This window comes from Hippoglossus hippoglossus, chromosome 15, assembly GCF_009819705.1.
Source record: "Hippoglossus hippoglossus isolate fHipHip1 chromosome 15, fHipHip1.pri, whole genome shotgun sequence".
In the NCBI taxonomy this organism is placed as follows: Eukaryota; Metazoa; Chordata; class Actinopteri; order Pleuronectiformes; family Pleuronectidae; genus Hippoglossus; species Hippoglossus hippoglossus.
In genome coordinates this window covers 21427385-21451520 of record NC_047165.1, presented here as the reverse complement: position 1 = coordinate 21451520, position 24136 = coordinate 21427385, and the positions used below count along the sequence as shown (strand labels likewise).

General features: G+C 39.9%; 1 protein-coding gene across 5 annotated transcripts in view; it reads left to right on the top strand.

The window, feature by feature from the left end:
• The first annotated feature begins 3651 nt into the window (after nt 1-3651).
• xpo1b (exportin 1 (CRM1 homolog, yeast) b) overlaps nt 3652-24136 on the top strand; it is a 28069-nt gene continuing 7584 nt past the window's right edge. Inside the window, exons 1-18 of one of the 5 annotated variants that reach the window (XM_034609693.1) lie at nt 3652-4024; nt 5590-5721; nt 6001-6102; nt 9509-9581; nt 10986-11047; nt 14447-14491; nt 16771-16952; nt 18398-18446; nt 18564-18683; nt 18802-18930; nt 19014-19172; nt 19929-20126; nt 20546-20684; nt 21664-21845; nt 22221-22377; nt 22492-22655; nt 22808-22942; nt 23061-23253. In XM_034609693.1, coding sequence (XP_034465584.1) covers nt 5596-5721; nt 6001-6102; nt 9509-9581; nt 10986-11047; nt 14447-14491; nt 16771-16952; nt 18398-18446; nt 18564-18683; nt 18802-18930; nt 19014-19172; nt 19929-20126; nt 20546-20684; nt 21664-21845; nt 22221-22377; nt 22492-22655; nt 22808-22942; nt 23061-23253 — 2215 coding nt within the window. In that variant the 5' untranslated portion in view covers nt 3652-4024; nt 5590-5595. Of the gene's footprint in view, nt 4025-5589; nt 5722-6000; nt 6103-8092; nt 9423-9508; nt 9582-10460; nt 10510-10985; nt 11048-14446; nt 14492-16770; nt 16953-18397; nt 18447-18563; nt 18684-18801; nt 18931-19013; nt 19173-19928; nt 20127-20545; nt 20685-21663; nt 21846-22220; nt 22378-22491; nt 22656-22807; nt 22943-23060; nt 23254-24136 lie in introns of those variants that run through there. The other 4 variants (XM_034609697.1, XM_034609694.1, XM_034609695.1 and 1 more) reach the window with 4 other exon arrangements.

Genomic DNA, 24136 nt, shown 5'->3' with positions numbered 1-24136 from the left:
AAAAATATGTCTGCCTGTAAAGTCATAATTTTGTGCTGATAGGTTAATTCACTCATATATCTGATATTTCAACTTGAAGACAGCATCAAATCACATGCCATGTGATTCAGATCATGTAAACCAGATCATGTGATCCAGACCCGGACAAGACATCACAGTTTGAATTACAGCAGGGATTGTCTACTTTCCATCAAACTGAGCAACTTGTAAAACATACAAAGCTTATGTAGTTTGTTCTTATTTAATTATAAACGCCAATTTTATTTTGAAGGGGTAAAAACATAACCTCCTTGGTGTAGGTAACTGTGGAAGCAGAAATGCAGAGCCATGCACAAATATTCCAAAGTGCCAACATGACAATGATAGATCCGAGACATTTAATGACTAATGTTTGATTAAACATTTTAGATTTGTCAGCTCTCCCCGGAATCAGTGCTTTGTTTGCAATAACATGTCTTTTTTGTTGACATAATAAACTCAACTATTCATTGTATTAATTATATTCAATGAGTTTAATTTGTCTTCATTCCAGTTTAGCTGATTTTGATCTCAGTTCATATGTTTAAATTTCTTATCTTGATGTCGTGTGACTTTCAGTGAGATAACGCTTCAGTTTTTCCAGCAGAGGGCGCGGCAGGATCACACATCAGATGCGGGCAGTCTAAAGACTCGTGTTTCAGAAGATGGCGCTGTTATTTGTTTACATAATGTCCGGACTGAAGCATGGACTGGAGTAGAAGGCTAATCACAAGGCAGTATTCTTGTCCTGTGTTAACAAAATCCAATTTCCTGCACACACTCTCTCCAAGTATAAGCACAGGAAATGATACATATATATATTACTCTGAGAGAAATATATATGATAGCAGCTTTACATGTGTTGTCACATTGGCATTATTGTGCAATATCTCTGAAACCGTGCAGCAGTTTCCATTTCTCCTTTCCCTGTTGTAAGCTTCCATGGCGAGGCTGAGCTTTTAGGCAGTGGGACAAGAGCAGCGTGAGCCAGCACAACAAATTACAAGTTTCTTTAGTTGATTGCCACATGGAGGTCAGCCCCCTGGTGTGGTGCAATGTTAATATATGTAAATGGGCTACAATGCCGCGACCAGACAGAACGAGATTTAACCAGCCTACGCCTGGCCGAGGTTGCTTACCTCCAAACTTCACACATGTCTAACAGTAAATTCCAGCACTGCAACAAGAGAGATGGGAGTTGCTGACAGTGAGGGCCTGAAAGCAGCTGATGTTTTGTGGACAAAATCGCTCAGCATGAAATAATGAGGATTTAACAGCAAACTATATCAGCCTGATGTAAACTTTTTAAAGTATTTTGATTGTAAAGCATTAGTGAACATGTATGAATATATTGTGCTTCTTGCTTGTGAAAAGTACTTTTCGACAATAGCTTGAGTGGACCCAGCTTTTAAATCATTATCGCTTCAATGCCATTGACTACCTGATACATTTTCAAGTAGATGAAAATTGTGAAGGGTCCCTACACATGCGCAAACTTATACACACGCTTAGTTTTGCAGGTTTTAGTATATTTGCACTTCTGTGGTTTGAGATGTCATTGGAGACCAAATGGAAAAATACACTTTATACCAAGGATTCAATTAAAACATTTTTTTTAAATGGCAGTCTATCCTGCATTTTAATTTGTTTGCAAATCTTATATCTGCAGTCAAATTCATGTGTGGACAACCGTGAACATGTACATGTAAATAACAAAAACCACAACAGTTAAAGTAGCAGTCATGGGACTTCTTTCACCCCAGACACCATTTGTCATGAACTGAACTTTAGGCAATGTTTTCTTTTACTTCCAAGACTAATGAATTCATAAGAAGTTGTCTGACCTGTTTGTTTGTCTGTAGTGACGTGCATGCATTTAATTTCTTGCTGAAGTAGAGGACTATGGGAATGTGACAGCATGGAGGGCACAGCAAATGGCATCCATGAATCAACGCAGAGATAATAGGCTTTGAAATCTTGTTTGTTAATAACAAAGGCTCAGATATAGGCCAACTGTCTGGGGTGTGAGGCTGATCCAAGGACGTCGACTCAAACAGTGCACAGATACTGTAAGTGAGATTGACAGAATGCTTGCATTTGAGGATGAAACATGGTATACTCAGAATTCAAAATGATTTAAGGTGACTCTTTGTTTTAAGGGCTTTGTGATGCACGGGGCATATGATACCTATATTACAATCAGAAATCCACTCACCATGTAATCCATTATGACATATACCTTGTGGCCCTAACACTGCATGCTATGAGCTGAATTATTATTAGAATTATTACATGTTTCATTTATCCTTTTTTTTTTTGCCACCACTTTTAAACAATGTTGTATTATTTAATGAGCTGTCTTTCATTTCTAAATGTCACTGTATTGATTTGCTTCTTGCCTTTGATGTTTCATATTCCTGATTTGATCAGTCATCTTTGTACATCAGTTTTGAAAGGTGCTATATAAATAAAGTTATCATTATGACCGATGTGCAATCCTGAAACAACACAGCTCAAATAATTGCAGCTTTTGCTGCTGTCAAGATGTTTTCAGGATTAAATGACATTTTCTGTCCAATCCACATCCAACATGCACTTCAAAAACAGATATTGTGCACACACAGCTTTGATCAAATGCAACAAAGTATTTCAAATGACCTGTGCATGTTGTGTGGGTGGAAGAGACATGTAGAAATGAGTGGTGGACAGTGTTGCTGGGTAGGGACTCAAACGCCCTTCGAAAAATCCTCTGTGAATGACTTTCCTGGGCTGTGTACTGTCTCCACTACACACCAAATCCAGTATTTTTCCATCAAGTAGCGCGCTGGACCACGTGACCACAGAGGAGAGGAGGGGGGGGGGGGGGGGGGGGGGACGCTGTCATGTTTGCATCCTCAGTTGACAGCGGTGATCTCCGCTACTCGGCTCTCAATCTGCAAAACGTACACGGCGCTATCACACATCTCGTCCGTGCTGCTGCTGACACCGTGTATTTAAAATCCACTCCACCATTGACTTTGCCACTGTTGCCCGGTCGCGGAACAACATTCTCCTCCAGGTCGTTTTTCTAACCCCGTGCGTTCATGATCGTGTAACCACTCCCACTCGTGGCTGGTGGAAAATTACCAGCGTACAAGCAACAGGCAAATGAATGGTACTTGCGGTTTGTCACGTCACTCAAGCGAGCGGTGAACCTGCAAGAGACAGCCACTGCCTGTGTATCACGTTTAAAGAGGGACACACACTGTCTTAAGTGGATCAAAGCCTTCAAATGGCTGCACTTTCACTCCTCGCACTTTACGCACGTGTAGTAACGCTGTGTGGCGTCTACAGGAAGCGAGGTAATATGTGAGTGAACCCTCAGGAGGAGCAATCAAACAGATGTGGCTGAAGTTATTCTCCATTCTGATAAGCGGAGTCATGAAGGAGTCCATTCTGCATGGGAGTCTGTCTGCCCTCTTTTTCTCTCCGGGCGGAGTAGTCGCGTGGGCGCTTGAGCGAATTGAAATAAACGGACAGCCTTCTCAGCCAATGGGACGCCGACAAGGAAGCGCTCACCGAGGCCGCAGCCAATCGCGGCGCGGTGTGGGCGTAGCACCGGTCCAAACTTTACGCGGCGCCATCGGCTGAAAACTAAACCGAGATGGAATCTCCCAGTCTGAACCGGTTTCAACCGGTTGCGAGTTAGTTGCTTGAGAGAGGAGAGGAGGCGCAGGCACAGAACCTCCACACAGCCCCGCTGGAAATCTATCAGAGTCACCAATTAATTAGTGAAGTAAGGTTTTGTAAAATGTATCGGAGCGACAGATCGCTGGGTTTGCCGTGGTAGTAAGAATTGGAGTCAGTGGTGGTTAGCAGCCATACATCACTCACGGCTGGAGCTGGAGAGTCAACGCTGCAGAATTAGGAAGTCTTTCTCCAATCAACTGTGGTCCTCAACTACTCTCTTTATCTTTTAGTGTCTTTGGCCAACGCCACTCTTTCCAGCCAGAGCCTCGGACTTTCGGTAGGTAACTGGGCTGAAGCGCCAACCTGCTATGCTGTGATTACCTTGACTGTGTGTGTACATGGGATCCAATGCATTGTCCTGCTGGGTGGAAGTTGTGTTAGCTTATAGTTCACATCGTCTGTCACAATGCACCTGAAAAGACTAGCTAATTCAGAATGCAGTAGCATCCACGGGATAACCGCCACCGACTGCCCGCTAGCTAGCCTCCACCACTTTATAAGGATTAGCTAACGTCAGCTGTCATACAAAGTGCTGTAACTTAACCTAAGTAACTGCACAGATAACGCAGGCTGCATGTGTTAACGGTGTGACTGCAGATGAATAAGTAACCAGAGTGCTGTGTGGATAAATCCGTGCCTCTCCCACTACAGCAGCATCACTCGTGTGCGTGATGTGAGCGGATGTCAAGTTGGTGTTGCTAGGTGCCTAGCGGCAGCCAACGTGAACTTTATATCTGTGTAGTGTAAAGAAATGCTAACTATTGGGACGAGCTGCTGCAATTGTTTCTGTAGAGCAGTTGTAATACACAGCATCAGCTTCTCCAAACAGTTAAATGATACCCTGAGTGTAATTCTGAGCGCTCCCAGTCCCTGGGACCACTGGTGGGAGTGGTTGTAGTCAGCAGTGAACCACCACATGTGAACTGTTTGTGCCCCACACTGCTAACACACAGCTAGCCTCGATGCTAGCTCCTGTTAGCATTGTGTGTGAAGTGCGCAGCCTCCGCTCCAACACTGTTTACTTTAGCCATATTGCAGGTAATGCTAGTAGCTCTGTAAACACAGTTGTAGGCTGCACTCAGTCTGTGTTTGAATCGCCAGTGGGCTGAGGCTGCGGAGTGTGTCGTTAGGAGGAGTTAGCGCCGTCACATACGGATGTAAACAACGTGACGTCGTCTTGTATATTTGGCACGTGGCTGCCGTAACCTCCTTAATATGATCGTGGAATAAGTGTTGTGAGGAATCTAACGGAGTGTGCAGCGTCCTGTGTACTAGCTGCTTATTTCCTCTTTTGAATCTGTTATATGTTTAAGTTCACTGGAAATTTCATTGACGCTGGTTGCATGGATGGTGTGCTCACCCCTTTACAGATCGCTGTTCACGTGTTTTTGCTATAAAATAGAGTAGGTCTGTGGTAACCTTAGGTTTTGAGACATTTTCACAGTAACACTCTGGTGTTAAAGGCCACTGAGTGAGACAATTAAGTTAATTTGTCATTGCTGTCTGAGTCCTCACTTGCAATTCCAGACTCCTGGGGTAGATCAGGACACCTTGTCTAGAATCTCCAGCCAAAATGCAGAATTCCAAAATCAGAAATATACACAGTTTAATTGTCCAAATCATAAAAACTTGAACTTCCCTTTGTATACTGTCTGAGCAGTGACAGGCTTGTGGCACTGTGAGCTTAACTTCTTTGAATGATTGCTGGCTGCAGGGACTTGGGGGGTGTTTGTGACATGGTCAGCTGTTTGGAATTGTTTCTAAACACACAGTTCACATGACTTTGCCTATTGAATGTGTTCTGTGCACTCTTGACCCCTCCCTCTGCTGTCCTTGTTGCAGAGCTCTATGCCAGCAGTTATGACAATGTTAGCAGACCATGCAGCACAGCAGCTGCTGGACTTCAACCAGAAACTGGATATCAACCTGCTGGATAATGTGGTGAACTGTCTATACCATGGGGTGGGACCACAGGTTAGTTTTTGAAGCATATACAAATGCACAAAGTGTGAGTGTGTGTACTTTCTGATTATGCCTGAAATAAAAAAAAAGGTGTTTTTCAACTTGAACGTTAACTAATACCTAACCTAAAAATATAGCATGTTAATTATTAATTTCCTGTTCCACCTGTAAAATTAATTGACATGATTGTTTAAGCACAAAAATGTGTGGAAATTGCAGTTGCAATGAAATTAAGTCTCTTGACCCCACCCAAGTGTTTAATCTAAAGTGTCATTCATATTTGCATCACAGCAAAGAATGGCACAGGAAGTGTTGACACACTTAAAAGAGCACCCGGATGCCTGGACGAGAGTGGACACCATCCTTGAGTTCTCCCAGAACATGAACACTAAGGTAAGCCAGCTTCAGTTCAGAAAACATTGGTGAAAAGACTCGTACTTGTGCTTTGAGGACGGAGTCTTTTACAAACAATGTGTGGAGAGAAACAGAACAAAAAAATACACTAGGTCACAGTGGTTTGTCTATAGCATGCTTTTTATAAAAAATATGCTATACGGTGGATCTTAAATTTTTTAAAAATAATATAATAATAACTTTATTTGTATATCACTTTATCACTAAACAAGGTCACAAAGTGCATCACAAAATACAGATATATATATATATATATATATATATATATATATATATATATATATATATATATATAAGTTTAAGCACTAAATCATAGCGTATCAAGGTCGAGACCTTAAACATTATAGAGAAAACTGTTAACCCTAATGGTTAAAAACAAACCTAATGTACTGTGTGTGTGCATTTTAGGTGCACATTGCTCCAGCAGAAGTTGGCTACATAGCCCTTGGAGTATTTACTTCATGCACTAACTCTTGGGCTATGCAGGACCTCTGTTTTTCTGATAAAACAAATTATGTTGGATCTGTACCTACCAGACAAACAAGTATGTTGCCTGTCACCTCTTGGTGGTTTTAAAATCTAAATACCAAATAAGCCTGTTGACATTCTGGCCTGTTGGTTCTGGAAGGGAATTGGCTCCTGCTATTTCACTCATCTATCTTAATCAAACCATCTTATCAGCTGAATTGATGTCAAAAGTTGTCTCGTGTTAATTTGTAGTCAATTGCAATATTGTTTTTTTGTTTACTCCCTTGTCATACAGAAAATGGCCACACAAAATAATAGTGTGGAAACATATTTCTCTGCTCCCTTGAAATGCTTCAGTGCACATAAATTAGATGACACTCAAGATGCAGGAAAAGTCCAACCTATTTTTTTATAAAGAAAAATGAGTGTAGCTTATAAATGATGACATCAAGTCGAAATATAAAATGGGCTGCCCAATTTGGGCACATTTGTACGGCCAGGCTGCGACTAACTCTTCATAAAATGTGATTTGGTGTATCAGTTTTACAAGAGATAATGAGGTTAACAAAGGCCTGGCATAATTACCGGTTAGATAAAGAGATGCAGTTAACAGATGTGTAGTTTGAGTGAAGGCACGCACCCAGAAGCATGTCAGCGTCACCTCTTACCAGCCTTACAGTTTCATGCAATGAAAACACATAATTGTAATAGATTGATGTTAATTATGTATAAATAAATAATTTTATTCATTTTATAAATAAATCATTAACATTCCTTCAATCTCTTCTGTTATTTGAGGTCCTCAGATTAATTCCTTTCCCAGCATGATAACTGTGGCCATCCTATGTTTTGTGATTCAGCTGATAATGCAAACTGATTGTGAATAGTGAACCCAGTGCTTCAATTTTCAGAAGCACCCGCAAGAGATTCACAATTGTATCAACAACACAGAATCACTGATATGATTAATATTTAAACCATATCTATGTCCATGGAAAGTCTGTCTGAACCCGAATGAAGTAATCAAAGTGCCAAACATCCAAAACTTCCTCAAAGTCACAGTGACTAGGTTTTTTTCTGTTTTGCTTGTCCAAGTTTGCTTTTAACACTGACATTCTTCACTAATGTCTGAGTTGATGTATCATCCATATTATTTCTAGTTTTAAATTTGTAATTTGCCCCAAAAATTGGGGCATTAGAGGAAAAGAGGAAACTAAAGGTAAAACCTCTTGAATTCTGCATTTGCCTTGTTTCTTTAGTTTAAAAAGTGCATAATTTCAAAGCACTTTGAATATTTGGCCTCCTTTTCTTTGTAGCTATAGTATTTATAATATTTGAAAAAACATGTAATGAATTCAAGCTGTGACTATTTGATGTTAATCACAATGTCCATTATGTTTATGGCTTGTAATAGGAAGAAAAGGGGTGTGTCATCCTGTGCATCATGACACAGCTAGGCTTTGACGGCAGGTCTCCACAAGGTCTACCCTTTTTGAATTCCCTTTGACTGAATTCTGTTCATCCGTCTCTATTGCATCTGTTTCATTGGACAGAGGGAATGCCATTGCAAAGTGCCTTGTCATGAAGGTGTCTGGGGTTTAAAGGAAAAACGGATACATATTTACAGTTTTTGAGTTTTACAATATCCCCATTTAACACTTGGTTGTATTAAACTTAGACACGCGTTAGATCGTGGGGCATTACGACTATAACTGGGGGTTTAAAAAGCTGCATTCTTGGTGGGCGATCACACCAAAAACAGCCCTGTGTTTAAAAAAATACAAAGCTGCATTGTTGAGGCTGTGTTGCTTCAGGTATTGGTGAAATCAAAGAGGTCCAGTTTGAGTAATACATCCATGAATTCAAAAGCTCATCAAACTGCACAGTGCTTTAATATTTTGGTGGAGGATTTACTTTATTTAGAAAGTTATAATTTTATTTACAGAAGCCATGATCTTAATAAACAAAACATTCATTGTGTAGTATAATTTCCAAGGAATATGCACTTCCACATGTTTCATTTACAACTGCCGCACGTTGACCGTTGATTGGTGCCATTGCAGTAAAACCTGAGGTGTGACTTCTTTGTGGGGCGACCCTGCACTGGCACCCCTGCTGTATCAATAAAATAGTTCCATTAAAATGAATGCAAGGGATGCAGTTTTCATACGCCCAACTTTTCCATGTAAAGTTGTTCTGAATGTGACCTCATTGAAATAAAGGCCTTGTTACCACACATGGATATTCTTTCTTGCACAAGTCCTTTTCAGCTGTGATTACATTTCACTGTTTTAAACGTAGCTGCTCTTTTGAACTTAAGCTCCAGTCTGTCTGCTGTAAGAACTGTACCTGTGTGTGGACACATGCACCTTGAGAGGCAGATGGAGACACTGACGGTTCAAATGTTGCCTTCAGGAATTGTAAATGAAAATCCGATATCAAGTTTTTTTTTTAACAAATTCAAACCAGTCCCAATCGAAAACCAGTTGTCGATGTCCGACCTTCCATAGGTTCCGTAGTCTCTGTAAAATAACGTTTAACATTGCCCTTGTTATGTTTTCTAGGCTACTAGACTCACCCTTGGAGCAATCAGAGCCAAAGCTGCTTAATGAATTGTTTTATTTTTCTGCTGTGTTTTGCTGTCTGGTGTGATGCTGGGAGAAACAGCAGGATTTCTGCAGTGTTCCAGCTCAATGCTGGTTGTGTAGATATAAAAAAAAGAAGATGTGAATATTCTGCATACTACAAAATCTGCATGAAAGCTGTGGTTCAGTCAAATCCAGTGAAGAAATGCAAGTTATCACAGACTGGTTCACTTCATACTATTTTTGGTTTGTACAAAAATTACACAGTGCTTGTTGTTGACTGTGATCATAAGTCTTTATGCTAATGCTTCTCCCTCCTCTGCGTGTTACAGTACTATGCTCTTCAGATTTTGGAAACGGTTATCAAAACAAGATGGAAGATTCTTCCCAGGAATCAGTGTGAAGGTAACACTTTCTTTTTTGGTTTAAATCACCAAATCCTTGCATTCTGTCACCATTGGTGGCCTTTTAAACATTGTGACGTGCTTTTGCCAAGTTGAGAAGTATTCCCCCGTTAAGCATGCTGGTTTGCTTTGTGCTCGACTGGCTTGCACTGGCCACTGCAAAATGGTTGGATTCTGCACTGTAGAAGTTGTTTTATTGCAGAAACCACTAAAAACACCCGATCACTGATTTAATGAAGTAGGGATACCTAAAATCAGAGTTATCAGCTCACTTACTTACTTTGCTTTACAATGTAAAGACCCCAATTTACACATTTTTATGTGACAGATTATTCACATGTTTTTTTGTAGAATAAAAGACATTCCCAGTGTTACTATAATCCTATTAATCTCATTGTACCCACAGGAAAAAGTTACCAAAGTCAGAAGTTTTCACATCCAATCTGAGGGATTCCATTATGTGTCTTTGGAAAAATAAATTTTCCTTCACTATTATTATGAACAATATGAAAAGTTGTTTACAGTATAAATCCTTCTTTTTAAATTCAGGACAATGGGTAGGAACATTAAAGTCTACAGAGTGTTGTAATATATCAGGACCATAATGTAAAGTTTTGAATTTAATTGTTGCATAATTGCCAATTCTGATTTTACCTTACTGCCTACAGCTAGAGTCATTTTAGATTTATTTTTAAGAATCTGAAAAAAGTGGGATAAAATGTCTAAAGAAGATTTTGGTTTGAGCAAAACAGGAATTTTTCTGAAATAGAATAAAACAATCATGTGCAAATCAGTTGATTCTGCCTCCCTCCATTCTTTTATAATTTTGCTCAAAATTCATTTTTTCATTGACCTAAGACTTCCCTACTTCTGACCGTAGATGCCTGAATTTTGTTCAAGTGGCAAACCCAGTGCAGGGCGACCGGCAAGTATGTCTTTTCCCCCCTTGTGCCAGAGTATTGCCTTGTTTTCGGCTCCGCTCACCACACCCCAGCACATCATTGTCAAAACTGAGTACAGTTACAGTCTAGAAACAACCATGAGGGAGCTGAAAACCCAGTTTTTAAAGATGCTCTGCTCACATTGACAATCTTGACTTGTCTGTGAAAACAACTGGTGACATGTCGCTTCCACTGAACTGACCAAACTTTTTCCCAGTAGAGAAGTTCAGTGGGAGCTGCAGCCCATATCCATGTATTTACAAACTGGCTTGGCAAGAGTAAGTCAATGGAGGACCACGCCTTTAAAAATTTTTTTTACTGGGATATGATTGTCAGATTTAGTTACTTATGAGCCAGCAGACAGAGTAACATGCTCCAGGCAGCTGGTCATGTCAGGATATGTTGAGATTTACAGATTTATTTGATGCACACTAACTCTTCTTACATCTTTGTGTATTTTCCAGGTATAAAAAAGTATGTTGTTGGTCTCATAATCAAGACATCATCAGATGCATCAAATGTGGAGGTGAGTAAATTTAATTTGATTTAAACCCATACATTTGTGGGGTAATTGTATGGGTGCACCAATGTTGCCAATAATATTTGATATGAGTCTTTAACAGACATAACATATTGGTATCTGTTTATTGCTGATAAGCACTAATATGAATACCTTAATTTTTCAGAATAAACAATGATAAGATGTGCATTTATGTTCATGAAAAATGTTTCCTTTCTGAATTCAAGTTCTTTATATTTGGTTTTATTTGTGTTTTCTTTTATAGAGTATTAATAATGAAGTTTATGGTTATACTGTGAAATATCAAGCCTCAAATACATTTTTTGTCACAAGGGCTTGAAAACCTCATCTCAAGAATCATTGCCAATTTTTATACATATATATACATACATCGGCTCGTATCAGAAATATTTTACCCCCTCATCGGTTGGACTCTAGTAATCGGGGTAACTATAGTGCTGAGTAATTTAGACCAAAAATGCCAACTTTACCACTTAAGCAGAAGGTAGAATTGTCAAGAAAAAAAGCAGAAGGTAAAACGACTCAAGTGAGAATACTGTCAGCAAGTGACTTTGGTTGGTTGTCAACCAACTGTATGATTGTAGCGTGGGAAGTAGGAAGTCATGGTGTGTGAGTGTCTGTAATAGTCCAACCTAACAAAAGTTACAAGTCATAGCAGAAGCACTATTTTTCCCTTTAGTGCCTAATATTAGAAGTATTATTGCTATCATGCTAAAAACAATAGTACTGCAAAACTAAAAGCAAAGCAAAATTGAAAACCTAATTAAATAAACCCTAAAATGAAACTATAGAGGGGCAATATTATAATATATGTATAACTGTTCAACTGTTGAATTCATACTCCCCCCCCACCCTTCTCAATCACAACCAAGTTTCACTCGTCATGTTGAGCTAACATTAGCTTGAATAAATCTGAGCTCAGTTTACTGTAGAGCAGTTGTTGACATGTTGCCAAACCTGCATGAATTGGGGAATTGCAACCGGATTATGTAACTAGTCTGTAATTTTTTGGGGTTATTCTTAGACTAACGGCAATGATTTCAAAATCAGTCAGAGACGGGTAAGATATAGAGGTGGCAGGAGTGGAGGGCGAGCCGCGAGTGGTGGAGTGACACGAATGAGAGAAGCATCAGTATCTGCAACTTGGGTTTATAGCCTCACAGTTACTGCTCCCTTATCCTCTCAAATTGTACTGAGGGCAGATTAGAAGCTCCAGTGACTAAATTTTGCCTTTTGAGGTACAAAATGGACGTGGTCCAAAAAGGAGGCAGCCTTCATAGTTCATGTAGACGGCTATGGCCGAATTGAAATGAGACTGTCTGGTCTACAGAGGTTTAACACTATTTGCATCATCAGCTTGTCCCAGTCCTAACGCTGCCACCTACCAGGAGAGCTACAGTTGGAAAGGACGGGAAAGTTTTAAAAACGTGTTTTTTTTATACTAGAATTTAAAAGTGTAATCATCAGACGTTTTGGTCTCGTTGCCACCGCTATTAGCTCTTTGAAAAAAACGTCACCAAAGCGCAATGAATCATGGGATAGGTTGGCCTGAGAAGTATCCACCCGTTGCTTAGGGATGAAAGGATGCATTTGTTGGCTGCATTTTAAGGAGCCTTAGAAATGGGATCTAGTTGCGCTGTTGTGACGCAATCAATCTTCAAATGTAGCCCCAGAAGGAGGTTGTCCATAAATTGCGACACAGCTGTTCAAGTCTTTGACATAACATCAAAACTATTACTTCTTCATTGTCTGTTCAATATAATTCTTACATATTCCCACTTTTAAATGCATATTAAAAAATAAACTAGAATTCAGATCAGACATGAGATAGACAGTGGCCACTGTTTGCTGCCAGACAATGTTTTGAGGCAAACATGTTTACCTTTAACAAGAGGTTAGCCGTGGTTAAGAGTCAGTTCTTGTCAAGGCTACATTTAAAAATTACAGAGTGCTAGTGCCAGCTAAATGAAAACGCTGTCAAGCTCTAACTAATGTACAACCACCTCGCTGCTAGTATTTAACTTCATGCTGAGAAAGCAATTCTGGTGTTTGCATGATTCTCAAGCATGTAACTCTGCAAAACATTACAGATTAAACCAAGCTGCACAGACCATTTGAAGCCCATTCAGATTATTGAGCCAGCCAAGCAGACCAGGTTGTCTTTGATTCTATGAATGGTCTGTTATTCAAAAGAGAACCTATCTATTTAGAAATATAAAGATCATTCAGCTTGAAAACTCATAAGTTGCAGTGTGAGAGAAAGTATTACAGTGTGCTTGTTGCATATATTACTTGGTGCACTCTAGCATCAAGCATGGTAAAATGGAGCCATGCTAGTACAGACCTGGTATTAACATCACTCCTGAGTGATCCAATCACAGGGGGAATGCACCAAATGCGTAGATGCGCCTTCAGATCTGATCACCTAGACCAATTTCAGAGGTGGTCTGAGATGCATGTGGCCACATTCTTGTCACTTTGAAGATGCAAGTAGATCCTGGGTCACATATGAAGCGCTGTCTACTCAGCTGACACCCTCCAACCCACTACAGTATCAAATGGGTAAAATCTTTCTGCATAGCAGATCTTCACGCAGCTCATTGATTCATTCAGCCTCTCCGGACTCAGCCTCCTGTCTTTCTCTCTCTTGTACTGACACAATTAGACTGACACACACACACACACACTCAGACTCAGACTCATCTGTAAACTCAGACTGGGTTAAAACAACAATATTTGGTCTTTGCTACCACAAATCACCCACATGGTGACAGCAGATCCATTCAGGATGCATTTTAATGCCAGGTGTAAACAGACAAACTTAGCACTGTCCATTTGTGATCGGATCTCTCAGGACAGATTTAAATACCAGGTTTTAACAGGGCCTTAGACATTTTTAATCCTACGGTGTGAGACTATAGTGAAGCCTCTCAAAATACAACAACACACAAATATGAGCCCCATATTTTGGCCTAACGTAGTGTTTGTCCTACATTTCATCACAATGGGTGCATGTGACATTAAGTTAGAAAGGCAATCACCATCATGATTAGATCCTGGTTGAAGGCATAGCATGCTACATGCTTATTAGCTCACTGACACTGATCAGAATAACGCTTGGTACAGAATGCTGAAGACATTTTTCAATATTCTTTATCCAAGCAGTTTGGTTTAGTACCTGGCCCTAGCTCCGAGTCTTGCGAAATATGAAATGTCAAAACTGAATATTTAACTTATATTTGTGTTGGTGTCCTTTTTAGTCTTACTACCTTTAGTCTAGTTTGTGACCTTTAATTCTACATATTATTTTATTACATTTTCACTATGATGTAAAAAACTGAATGTATTTGTAAAATATCTCCCCTCTTTATTTTTACTTTTTAGAAAGAAAAGGTGTACATTGGGAAGCTGAACATGATCCTTGTTCAGGTAAGTCTTTAATACTAATAACCAGTCAAAATAAACTGTTTTCAAATGAGAGCCATATATTTCAGCTGATTTTACACTTCAAACCCCCTGTTCTTATGTAATGTTTAGTTTATGGAATAGTAAAGATAGTGTTTCTCTTTTCTCCAAACTGGAAACGCTGATACTTCAAGTCAGTCTGCAAGAGTGTTTTTTTGTTTTTTCAAATGAACAGTATTGTCTGTATGATGCCGGCCATTTTTGTGCTCTGCTGAAACACTGCAGAGTTTCCCTAAGCCCCACATAGTTGTGTGTGAGTATATTGTGGCAGCAAACTGTTTCAGTGAAGTTATCCACACTGACAGGAAGAGAGTAGTACATCGGAGCACAGAACCCACTTCAACACTGCAACTTGAATCCTACTCAGTGGCCAGGACAATTGGAAGAGTACTAACTACATGTTAGTTAAGCAAAATGCATATTATTGCTCAGTGTTTGCTGTTGGAAATTCCTGAGTTGTCAAATGGCTTATCAGAGTTGGCATGTTCAACAGCCTTTAGGCAGATGTAAAGTTGAGGTTGATGACTAATAGTGCTAAACTGTAAGTTTGTTTTAGTCAAGCAGTGATTTATTCCTAATGTTGCTGCTTGGTGTATTGATCTTGCATTAATAGTCATTCTTGACTACATTGAGGGGTCAGTGTTATCCATTTATAACCTTGACTTGGGCAGCATTCCACAGTCCAATTTGGCCGGCCACAGTTTCATTTTTTTTTTTTTTAACTCTTCAGAATAACTTGAAGTATCTCTACACCGTTGCCTCCCTGTAGAGCTTTGTGCAGTGCATTGATTTGCTCAGACCCTCCTTGTCTCTCTTGCTCTTTCAAACACATTAACCACACCTGTCTGTCATGCTCAGAGAAATTCCACTACATTGTTGGTCCAGTGAACCTTCAAAAAAAGTATGACAGAGCTTAGCATAACACCAGTTCTCTTTGTGTACCTGTTACTCAAGGTGCACACAGGATTGTCTATCACAGAATAAAGTCAACCGTCACCAAGCTGTTGTAGATAAAATATAACTCTATGGGAAACACAGTGGTGGGGTATGTGCACAACTAGCCGGTGATTTTAACAGATACAATAATACGTTTTCTCACTCTCTCCAAATGTTGTCTGTGAAACACAGAACTGTACAATTCATATAAAAAAAGAAAGAGATGCTGACTGTTGTTATATAAATAGAACTTCAGGATAACTGTGGATTTTGGCATCATGTTGCTGCCTCATTGCTCCCCCTCAGTTTTTGTAGTGATACTTTTTTACCTGAAGATGTCAGTCTTAATTAGTCTATGTCTCAAACGGTCAGTGACAGTTAGTTAGGTTCACAATTCCTTATTAAATTTGCATATTAATTCTTCTCAAATGTCTCAGCCGATGTGTGAAAATTCATGGTTGGGGCCTGATGATTTAAAAAACGGTCATCATGATGCAGGAGAAGCACATATCCTTGTTTGAATGTAAACTGGGATATAAGATCACTAGTCATTGTTCATGTAGCAGTTGTTAACCAGCAAAGTGGTTATCACCAGTGACACAATATAAGTACACAACAACAACATATTATATAACATATAGTCCCAGTGATAATTGTACCCTCACTCCAGGAAAGTGCTGCATCCTGTTAATGCTCTGCTGCAGAAATTAGCTGTTCACTGCCGTGTGCCCTCCTATCAACAAATTAGTCGGGACCACGTGTGTGTGTGTGTGTGTGTGTGTGTGTGTGTGTGTGTGTGTGTGTGTGTGTGTGTGTGTGTGTGTGTGTGTGTGTGTGTGTGTGTGTGTGTGTGTGTGTGTGTGTGTGTGTGTGTGTGTGTGTGTGTGTGTGTGTGTGTGTGTGAGATGTATATTTGAGGGAGGGAGCTATTGGCTCACTGGCTACACGAGTGACTTGGCATTAATGCCAGTGATAATGACTCACTGCTTGCGTCAGCTGAGCTCTAACGTTGTTTTGGCCTTGAGGGACTGTAGAGCTCCAGATTCCACTCTCATACTCAGGAAGGCTGTGTTTCAAACATGTGTGTCCAATATTTTTGTACCTGTGTGGTGGCTTGTTCTTGTGTACAAGTCATACAGTCTATTTACTATTACATGCTGACAGTAGGTTCTTCTGCAAGATTAAACTGTGGCACATTGAAAGAAAGGGATCCTTATTTTAGCAGGATTCACAGATTTGTGCCCCTATTTTTTTAATTTTCAGCAAAAAAATGTTACTCTGATACATGTGTGCTTCTGTGTCTTCAGATCCTGAAGCAGGAGTGGCCCAAACACTGGCCCACCTTTATCAGTGACATTGTGGGGGCCAGTCGTACGAGTGAGAGCCTTTGTCAGAACAACATGGTGATTCTGAAGCTGCTCAGCGAGGAGGTCTTTGACTTCTCCAGTGGTCAGATGACCCAGGTCAAGGCCAAGCACCTAAAAGACAGGTCAGCATGCTCCAATGTTTTTATATTAAACCCTGGGAAGAAAATCACCGTAAAGAAATGTATTCTGATTATTATTTCGGAAAGACCTACAAATTGCTTTCATCATTATCCTAATTATCCTTGCAAGCCCACAGGGTGTAGAATATCATTAAAATCAGATTTCTAAATATTCCGCTTAATTAATTATAGTACTAATAAAGCATTTGTCTGTCATTGAGATGGCAGAGTTTCACCAAATTCAAAGAGTATGAAGTCCAAACTATTGCAGCACTTTCAAAAAATGATCTCAGTGTGTTGGCATTTGGAAATATTACAGTTACAGCAGTTAATCCAATAATTTAATGATGTGATCTGTATCTAACACAGCTGCAGACAAACAGCCTTTGTCATGCACTGACTGCATGGCTGCATTTGCCATAAGCTATTGATTCCTTTTATTACCACAATGCTACATTTGACAAGTCGATCAGTGTTATTCTTATAAATATTATGCAAGGCATCACATCTAAGATGAATAAGCTTTTTTCCCTCATATCCAAAGACCGTTGTCTCCTGTTGAGCACAATTGATTGTTGTTGATGTTTCATTGCATCATCAATGTATTGCTCTGGTTTGCCTACAGATCATTTTGCTTCTTTCATATTCAGATGTTCCCCAGTCATGTTCACTGGATCTGAGGTCTTGTAACTGAGGGGAAAAGCTGCTCATGTTAAGTTTTATGAATCTCTGAATGTCCGTGACAGCTGTGGCCAGAGGCGTTATTTTTTCAGGTTGTCTGTCCGTCTGTCTCATTCTCATGAACGGGATATTTTTGGAAAACCTCAAGGGAACTTCTTTAAATTTAACATTAACGTTCAATTGGACTCAAGAATAAACAGATGACAGTTTACGGTCAATTGTCATAGGTACAGGGCACTTAAACCTCACGTTCTTCTGAAGACAAGATATTTGAAATGCCTGGATGGAATTTACTCTGGTTTTACTCTATTACTAGAGTATAATTTATCTTTGGTCTCAGCGCTGTCACAGACTTCATACAGGTTTTGTGCACTGTTACGTCTTCTTCTTGTGTGCGAAGTAGCTTCCAATGGGAAATAATAATTTCACTTTCATTAAATAAAACAGGATTAATGTGCAGAGGCTTTTTTTTCACATGGAAAATGTAATATCATTGATAAGTGATTGTTAAGATAATCAATCACATTCAGTAAATACATAAAAAAAAATTGTACAATATTGTATGTAATGATCAGTTAGACATATCTCAGCAGGTGGTAATTTAATTAAGCCAGACATGTTTCACAGTTAACATAAATATGTTTATTTAAACCTCAACATTTTGTTTTCAGGAGGATCTGTTGAAAATCTGTTGCAGCATTATTGTATGTAAATGTTTTATAATGTTTAATGTAAATGTTTCTAATGTGTCTCTTTGTTTCTTTTAGCATGTGCAATGAATTCTCCCAGATATTCCAGCTTTGCCAGTTTGTTATGGTATGCACATCATCATCTCTTCTTTTTAATTTTTCAGCATGGTTTTACAATGTTTAATTCTGTTACAAACCAGTGTTTATTCTTCAACTATTTGTCAACTCATTGATTGCACCTTAGGAAAATTCCCAGAATGCCCCCTTGGTCCACGCCACTCTGGAAACCCTCCTACGTTTTCTCAACTGGATTCCTCTGGGCTACATCTTCGAAACCAAACTGATCAGCACATTGGTGTATAAGGTGTGGACGCACACAATATCCTGTAGCAACTTAACTTTAATTGCTTAACTGTTCCTATGTCAGAACAAATTATTGAAGAAAAAGTCTTCAACTGAATATCTGTTTCAACTGTTTTCAGTTCTTGAACGTGCCCATGTTCCGCAATGTGACACTGAAGTGCCTGACAGAGATCGCCGGTGTCAGTGTCAGTCAGTATGAAGAGCAGTTCGTCACACTCTTCACACTGACCATGTGTCAACTCAAACAGGTCGGTGCAGATAAAAACAATTCTGACAATTCCCTGTCTAAACTGCTGAGTAGAATTTAATTCTGAATAATGTGTCTGTTTAGATGCTGCCTCTGAACACCAACATTCGACTGGCCTACGCCAACGGGAAGGATGACGAGCAGAACTTCATCCAGAACCTCAGTCTGTTCCTATGCACATTCCTCAAGGAGCACGGGCAACTCATTGAGAAGCGGCTCAACCTCAGAGAAACATTAATGGAAGTAAGTCAATCACAGGGAAATAATATTTTATTTTCTATAGTCGTGTTACTGCTCATATATACAGCCTGGAGCGGAAATATATATTACAGATTAAACAAACTAGTGCAGTGCCCGTTCTAAACCTGCCAGTTTGCTTGGGAGCTACTTCAGAATTATTCCATGTTATTAGTGAGTCCTCTTCAAACAGTCTTAAAACATAATTTACTTTACCTCACTTTTTATTGTTTGTGTGCTTTTAATAGTTGGGGCAGATTGACTTTGCGTTAATCAGACCTGGTTTGTGAAGATTTTATAGTCAATGTTTTTCAGAAAATAAAACTAAAATCAATTAACCAAAATTGTCTTTGCGGCATTTTGGAACCGTGGTTTGACCCAGTTACTGATCACAGCTGAAGTTTATCCTAGGATGTAGAAGAAGAGTCTACTGGGTCCGCGGACTGACCATTGATACCTGCTGCTCCTGGCTTCCCACTATCGCCACACACTCAAATAAACTGACTGCTACAGAGCGCTGGTTGCATGTTTATTCGTTTTGATTGATTTTTGATTAATTTTGAACGTATCGTGGGTCTAAATTGCACCAAATTGGGCACTGCACTTCCTATGACCACTAAGAATACACATGCCAAGTTTAAAGTTGATAAGATGAACAGTTCGCGTGATATGAGTTCAACATACAGACGTTTGTGGAATTGATAATTGTATTTAAAAAACTGATGTAAACAACATTAATAATCTCATTGCTCCCTCTTTCAGGCCCTCCACTACATGCTGCTGGTGTCAGAGGTGGAAGAGACTGAGATCTTTAAGATTTGTCTGGAGTATTGGAACCACTTGGCTGCGGAGCTCTACAGAGAAAGTCCCTTCTCTACATCCACGTCCCCTCTGCTCTCTGGCAACCAGCACTTTGACGTGCCACCACGCAGACAGCTCTATCTGCCTGTCCTCTCCAAGGTACCGCACACAGCCAGATATATTCCACTAATAAAGAACGAACCCTTTCCTATACATTGATTTATTTGATTGGCATTGTACCTTTTTTCGAGATGATATTTACATCCACACCGAGGCAATAGGATACAGTATGACAAATACGTTTTGGGATATCAGCAACATGGCCATCAGCTAACAAATTCAACATTATATGTTACATGAAGGTGGAGCTGGCACAGACAAATGGTGTTTAGAGGTGCAGTAGGGTTTCAGTAAATGCAAGCTCAGTCATACTAGAATCAGCTGGCACTGGTCAAGCGTCAGGTGGTTTCCAAACTGCTGTCAAAAGAGTTGCTAGTTCCAATGTTACTGAAAATCAGATAAGCGAGGCAGTTCTTCGATGTGTTAACGAGCTGACACATTTTTATCTCTCGCGACAGGTGCGTCTGCTGATGGTGAGTCGGATGGCCAAGCCAGAGGAGGTACTGGTGGTGGAGAATGACCAGGGGGAGGTGGTCAGAGAGTTCATGAAGGACACAGACTCCATCAACCTCTACAAGAACATGAGAGAAACACTTGGTATGCCTCAGGAATTAGCGCATCCACTGACATTATTCTTAGTCCGCTTTTTCTTGGCCATTTCCTTTGTATATGTATTATTCAATTGATCATACCCAAAAAGATTTGTGCATAACTTCTAATTGATGTATCCACCTAGTCTTATACAATCACAGCACTGTGTCAGTGCTGCTCAAGAGGCGGTGATGATGTGCCTGCTGAATAGTGTTGGGGTTTATTGTTTTTTTTAATGTGTGGAGTTGATCCCGATCATCAAAATGGCTAATTCTCCACAAAGAAAAAGCCACAAAAACAGAAAACGTAGTATGTTGACTGTGTGATTGCACAATCCAAATCATAAACATGCCATTTTTAGCATGTGGATTCTGTAAACTTTTAAAATGCCAAAGGAGGGGAGGAGAATGCAGTGTGAAAAAGGCGTCCAATGGCAGGTTTATACTAACAGACTGCCAACAGTAAATACTGACTGATCACATCAGTCCATTAACAAGGTGAATTTTACTCGGCGCTGCTGTGAAATTCAAATATTGTTGGATAACCAGGTGGCACAGTGGCACTGCCTGTTGGCTGGGGCCTGTCTGTACGAAGTGTGATGTTCTTCCAGTGTGTACATGGATTTTTTTCCAGGTGCTCTGGTTTCCTACCACAGTCCAAAGGTATGCAGACCTGTGAACCTGGTCCACTAGGACAGACTGATTCTCTTTAGACCAAGAAGAGGATAAGCTGTTTAAAAATGGAGGGATATAGGGAAAGATGTAGCTTTTATTCTTGTACTATCTACAATTGTGTGGTTGGAACATTGATTCTAACTATGTAGTTTGATGTTTTTATTGTAAAACATTTCTCTGTTTTGCACGTTTGTTGTGTTTCCAACAGCTTTAGTCCTGGTTCATTTCTGTTATGAGATGTCCTCTTGGCTTTTTGTTTAGCAGCCATGATACACTGACCGATACTAAGATTGTGCTCTGTTATCTTGCAGTGTACCTCACTCACTTGGACTACGCAGACACAGAACGCATCATGACGGAGAAGCTTCACAACCAGGTGAACGGCACTGAATGGTCCTGGAAGAACCTCAACACATTGTGCTGGGCCATTGGATCAATCAGCGGGGCAATGCACGAAGAGGACGAGAAGAGGTTCCTGGTCACAGTTATCAAGGTATAAAAAAGACCTGCGTAGAGTTTCTAGGTGATAGTGGAGATCCGGTAGCACTAGTCCATTTAGGTAGTAACAAACAAACAAGCTTATTAATTCTAAAAGTTAATATTTAAGCAGCTCAACATCCAAGACCTTGTTTCCCACACTCACGAGACAGAATATGAGAGGTGCTGGTGGAGAGGTTGTCTTCAAAAGATTATATATAAGATCTTATAAACAGCGGGTACCATTTAAACAAATTTGACAGCACAACAAATAAAATGTGCAGAAAGCGAAGGGTTCTGAATACTTTCTTAAGCCTGTGTACATTTAAAAACACTAAATCCTGAGCCTGCGTTGCATGTTTGTGATGCTGAGTTATCTCCATTGTCTCAGGATCTGCTGGGTCTGTGTGAGCAGAAGAGAGGAAAGGACAACAAGGCAATCATAGCCTCCAACATCATGTATATCGTTGGCCAGTATCCACGCTTTCTCAGAGCCCACTGGAAGTTCCTCAAAACTGTGGTCAACAAGCTGTTTGAGTTCATGCATGGTGAGAAATTTAAGACCTTGACACAGATGAATGAATAAAAGTTGAATCTATAAAGATCTCATTTTGAGATTCTCCATTTTTTTTTTTAACATCATCCTCTTGTCCCTTCATCAGAGACCCATGATGGAGTTCAAGATATGGCCTGTGACACATTCATCAAGATTGCCCAGAAGTGCCGGCGCCACTTTATCCAGGTGCAGGTGGGAGAGGTGATGCCCTTCATCGATGAGATCCTCAACAACATCAACACCATAATCTGTGACCTCCAACCACAACAGGTCAGCACAGTGACGCACATGGATTTTTTTTATCATTCGTAGAGTTGCAATAAAAGACAAACCTTCTAACCAAAATTCCACTAACCCTAAATTAATCATCTCACTTGCCTGCTCAATGTTGCATGCTGATCATTTCCCCTCTTTGTGTCCAGGTGCACACGTTTTACGAGGCGGTAGGTTATATGATCGGAGCCCAAACAGACCAGGCTGTTCAGGAGCACCTTATAGAGAAATACATGCTGCTACCTAATCAAGTGTGGGACAGCATTATCCAACAAGCCACTAAGGTAAGACACAAGTCTACTATTACCCAACATATCAGTTTATACATCCATGAACGACAAACAAGAACAGTGTGTTAATCTATTACCATCTCCATGTCTCCTCCTGCCACTCACCTCTCAGAACGTGGACATCTTGAAGGACCCAGAGACTGTGAAACAGCTGGGCAGCATCCTGAAGACCAACGTCAGAGCATGTAAGGCTGTGGGACACCCCTTTGTCATCCAGCTGGGACGGATTTACCTCGACATGCTCAATGTCTACAAGTGCCTCAGTGAGAACATATCTGCTGCCATTCAGACCAATGGTAAGGGAGGTGTGTGTTTGTGATCTTACAACTCACTCATAACATGTCTGTAGGTTGATCTCATTGTTGTTCTTCTATCAGTTTGCGGGTATAGCAGCTCTGTAAGCAGCAGACACATGGAGATGCGTTCTAAATGATCTCTGTAACATCCTAACCAACCATTTAATATGTCTCTGGACAGAATAACACCAGCAAATGAATCCTTCTAACTCTTATGACATGCTAACTCTTCTGTGTTGCACTTGCACATATTTTGATGTGATAGTGTTTTAATTCCTGTGAACAGATCAGCTCTATATTGTGCTTGGACTCTGACGCTTCATTGTTGTTATGGCATGCCGTTCTTTGTGTAACTCCAGCATTGCATCAGTGAGATGCCAGGTTTGAAAAATGCCCACATGCTTTCAGTGGCATGTGTTAGTACTTTGTGTGGAAAGAGTTCATCAGGAAATTAAAAATTAAGCTGCACTCACCTACACAAAATATCATTTAGTTATTTTTTTAGTTGGTCCTAAATATATTTAAGTTCTATTCAAGACTTTTTTTCTTGCTTGTGCTTTTGCTGACACATCTGAGCTGGAGCTGTGTCAGTAATGATCAAATATCACAAAACATGTACCTCGGAGCAGGGGGGAAATAGTGACAGAAAAAATTATGATGACAATAATGTATTAGTCAGTTTGACTTTGAATCTACTTATAAAAAAATTCAAGTGTATGAAATTTAGATTAAAGATATCTGCTGAGCAAATAAGCTTTTTAAGGAAAGGTAGTAATTTGTGGTTGACACCAGGCTCACCTGTAGGGGAAGGAAATGTGAATACAGATATGCTTTGATGATTTGTTTGTTGGGAATATCCATTTCTGGCAATCCTATTAACTGATTTGCATCA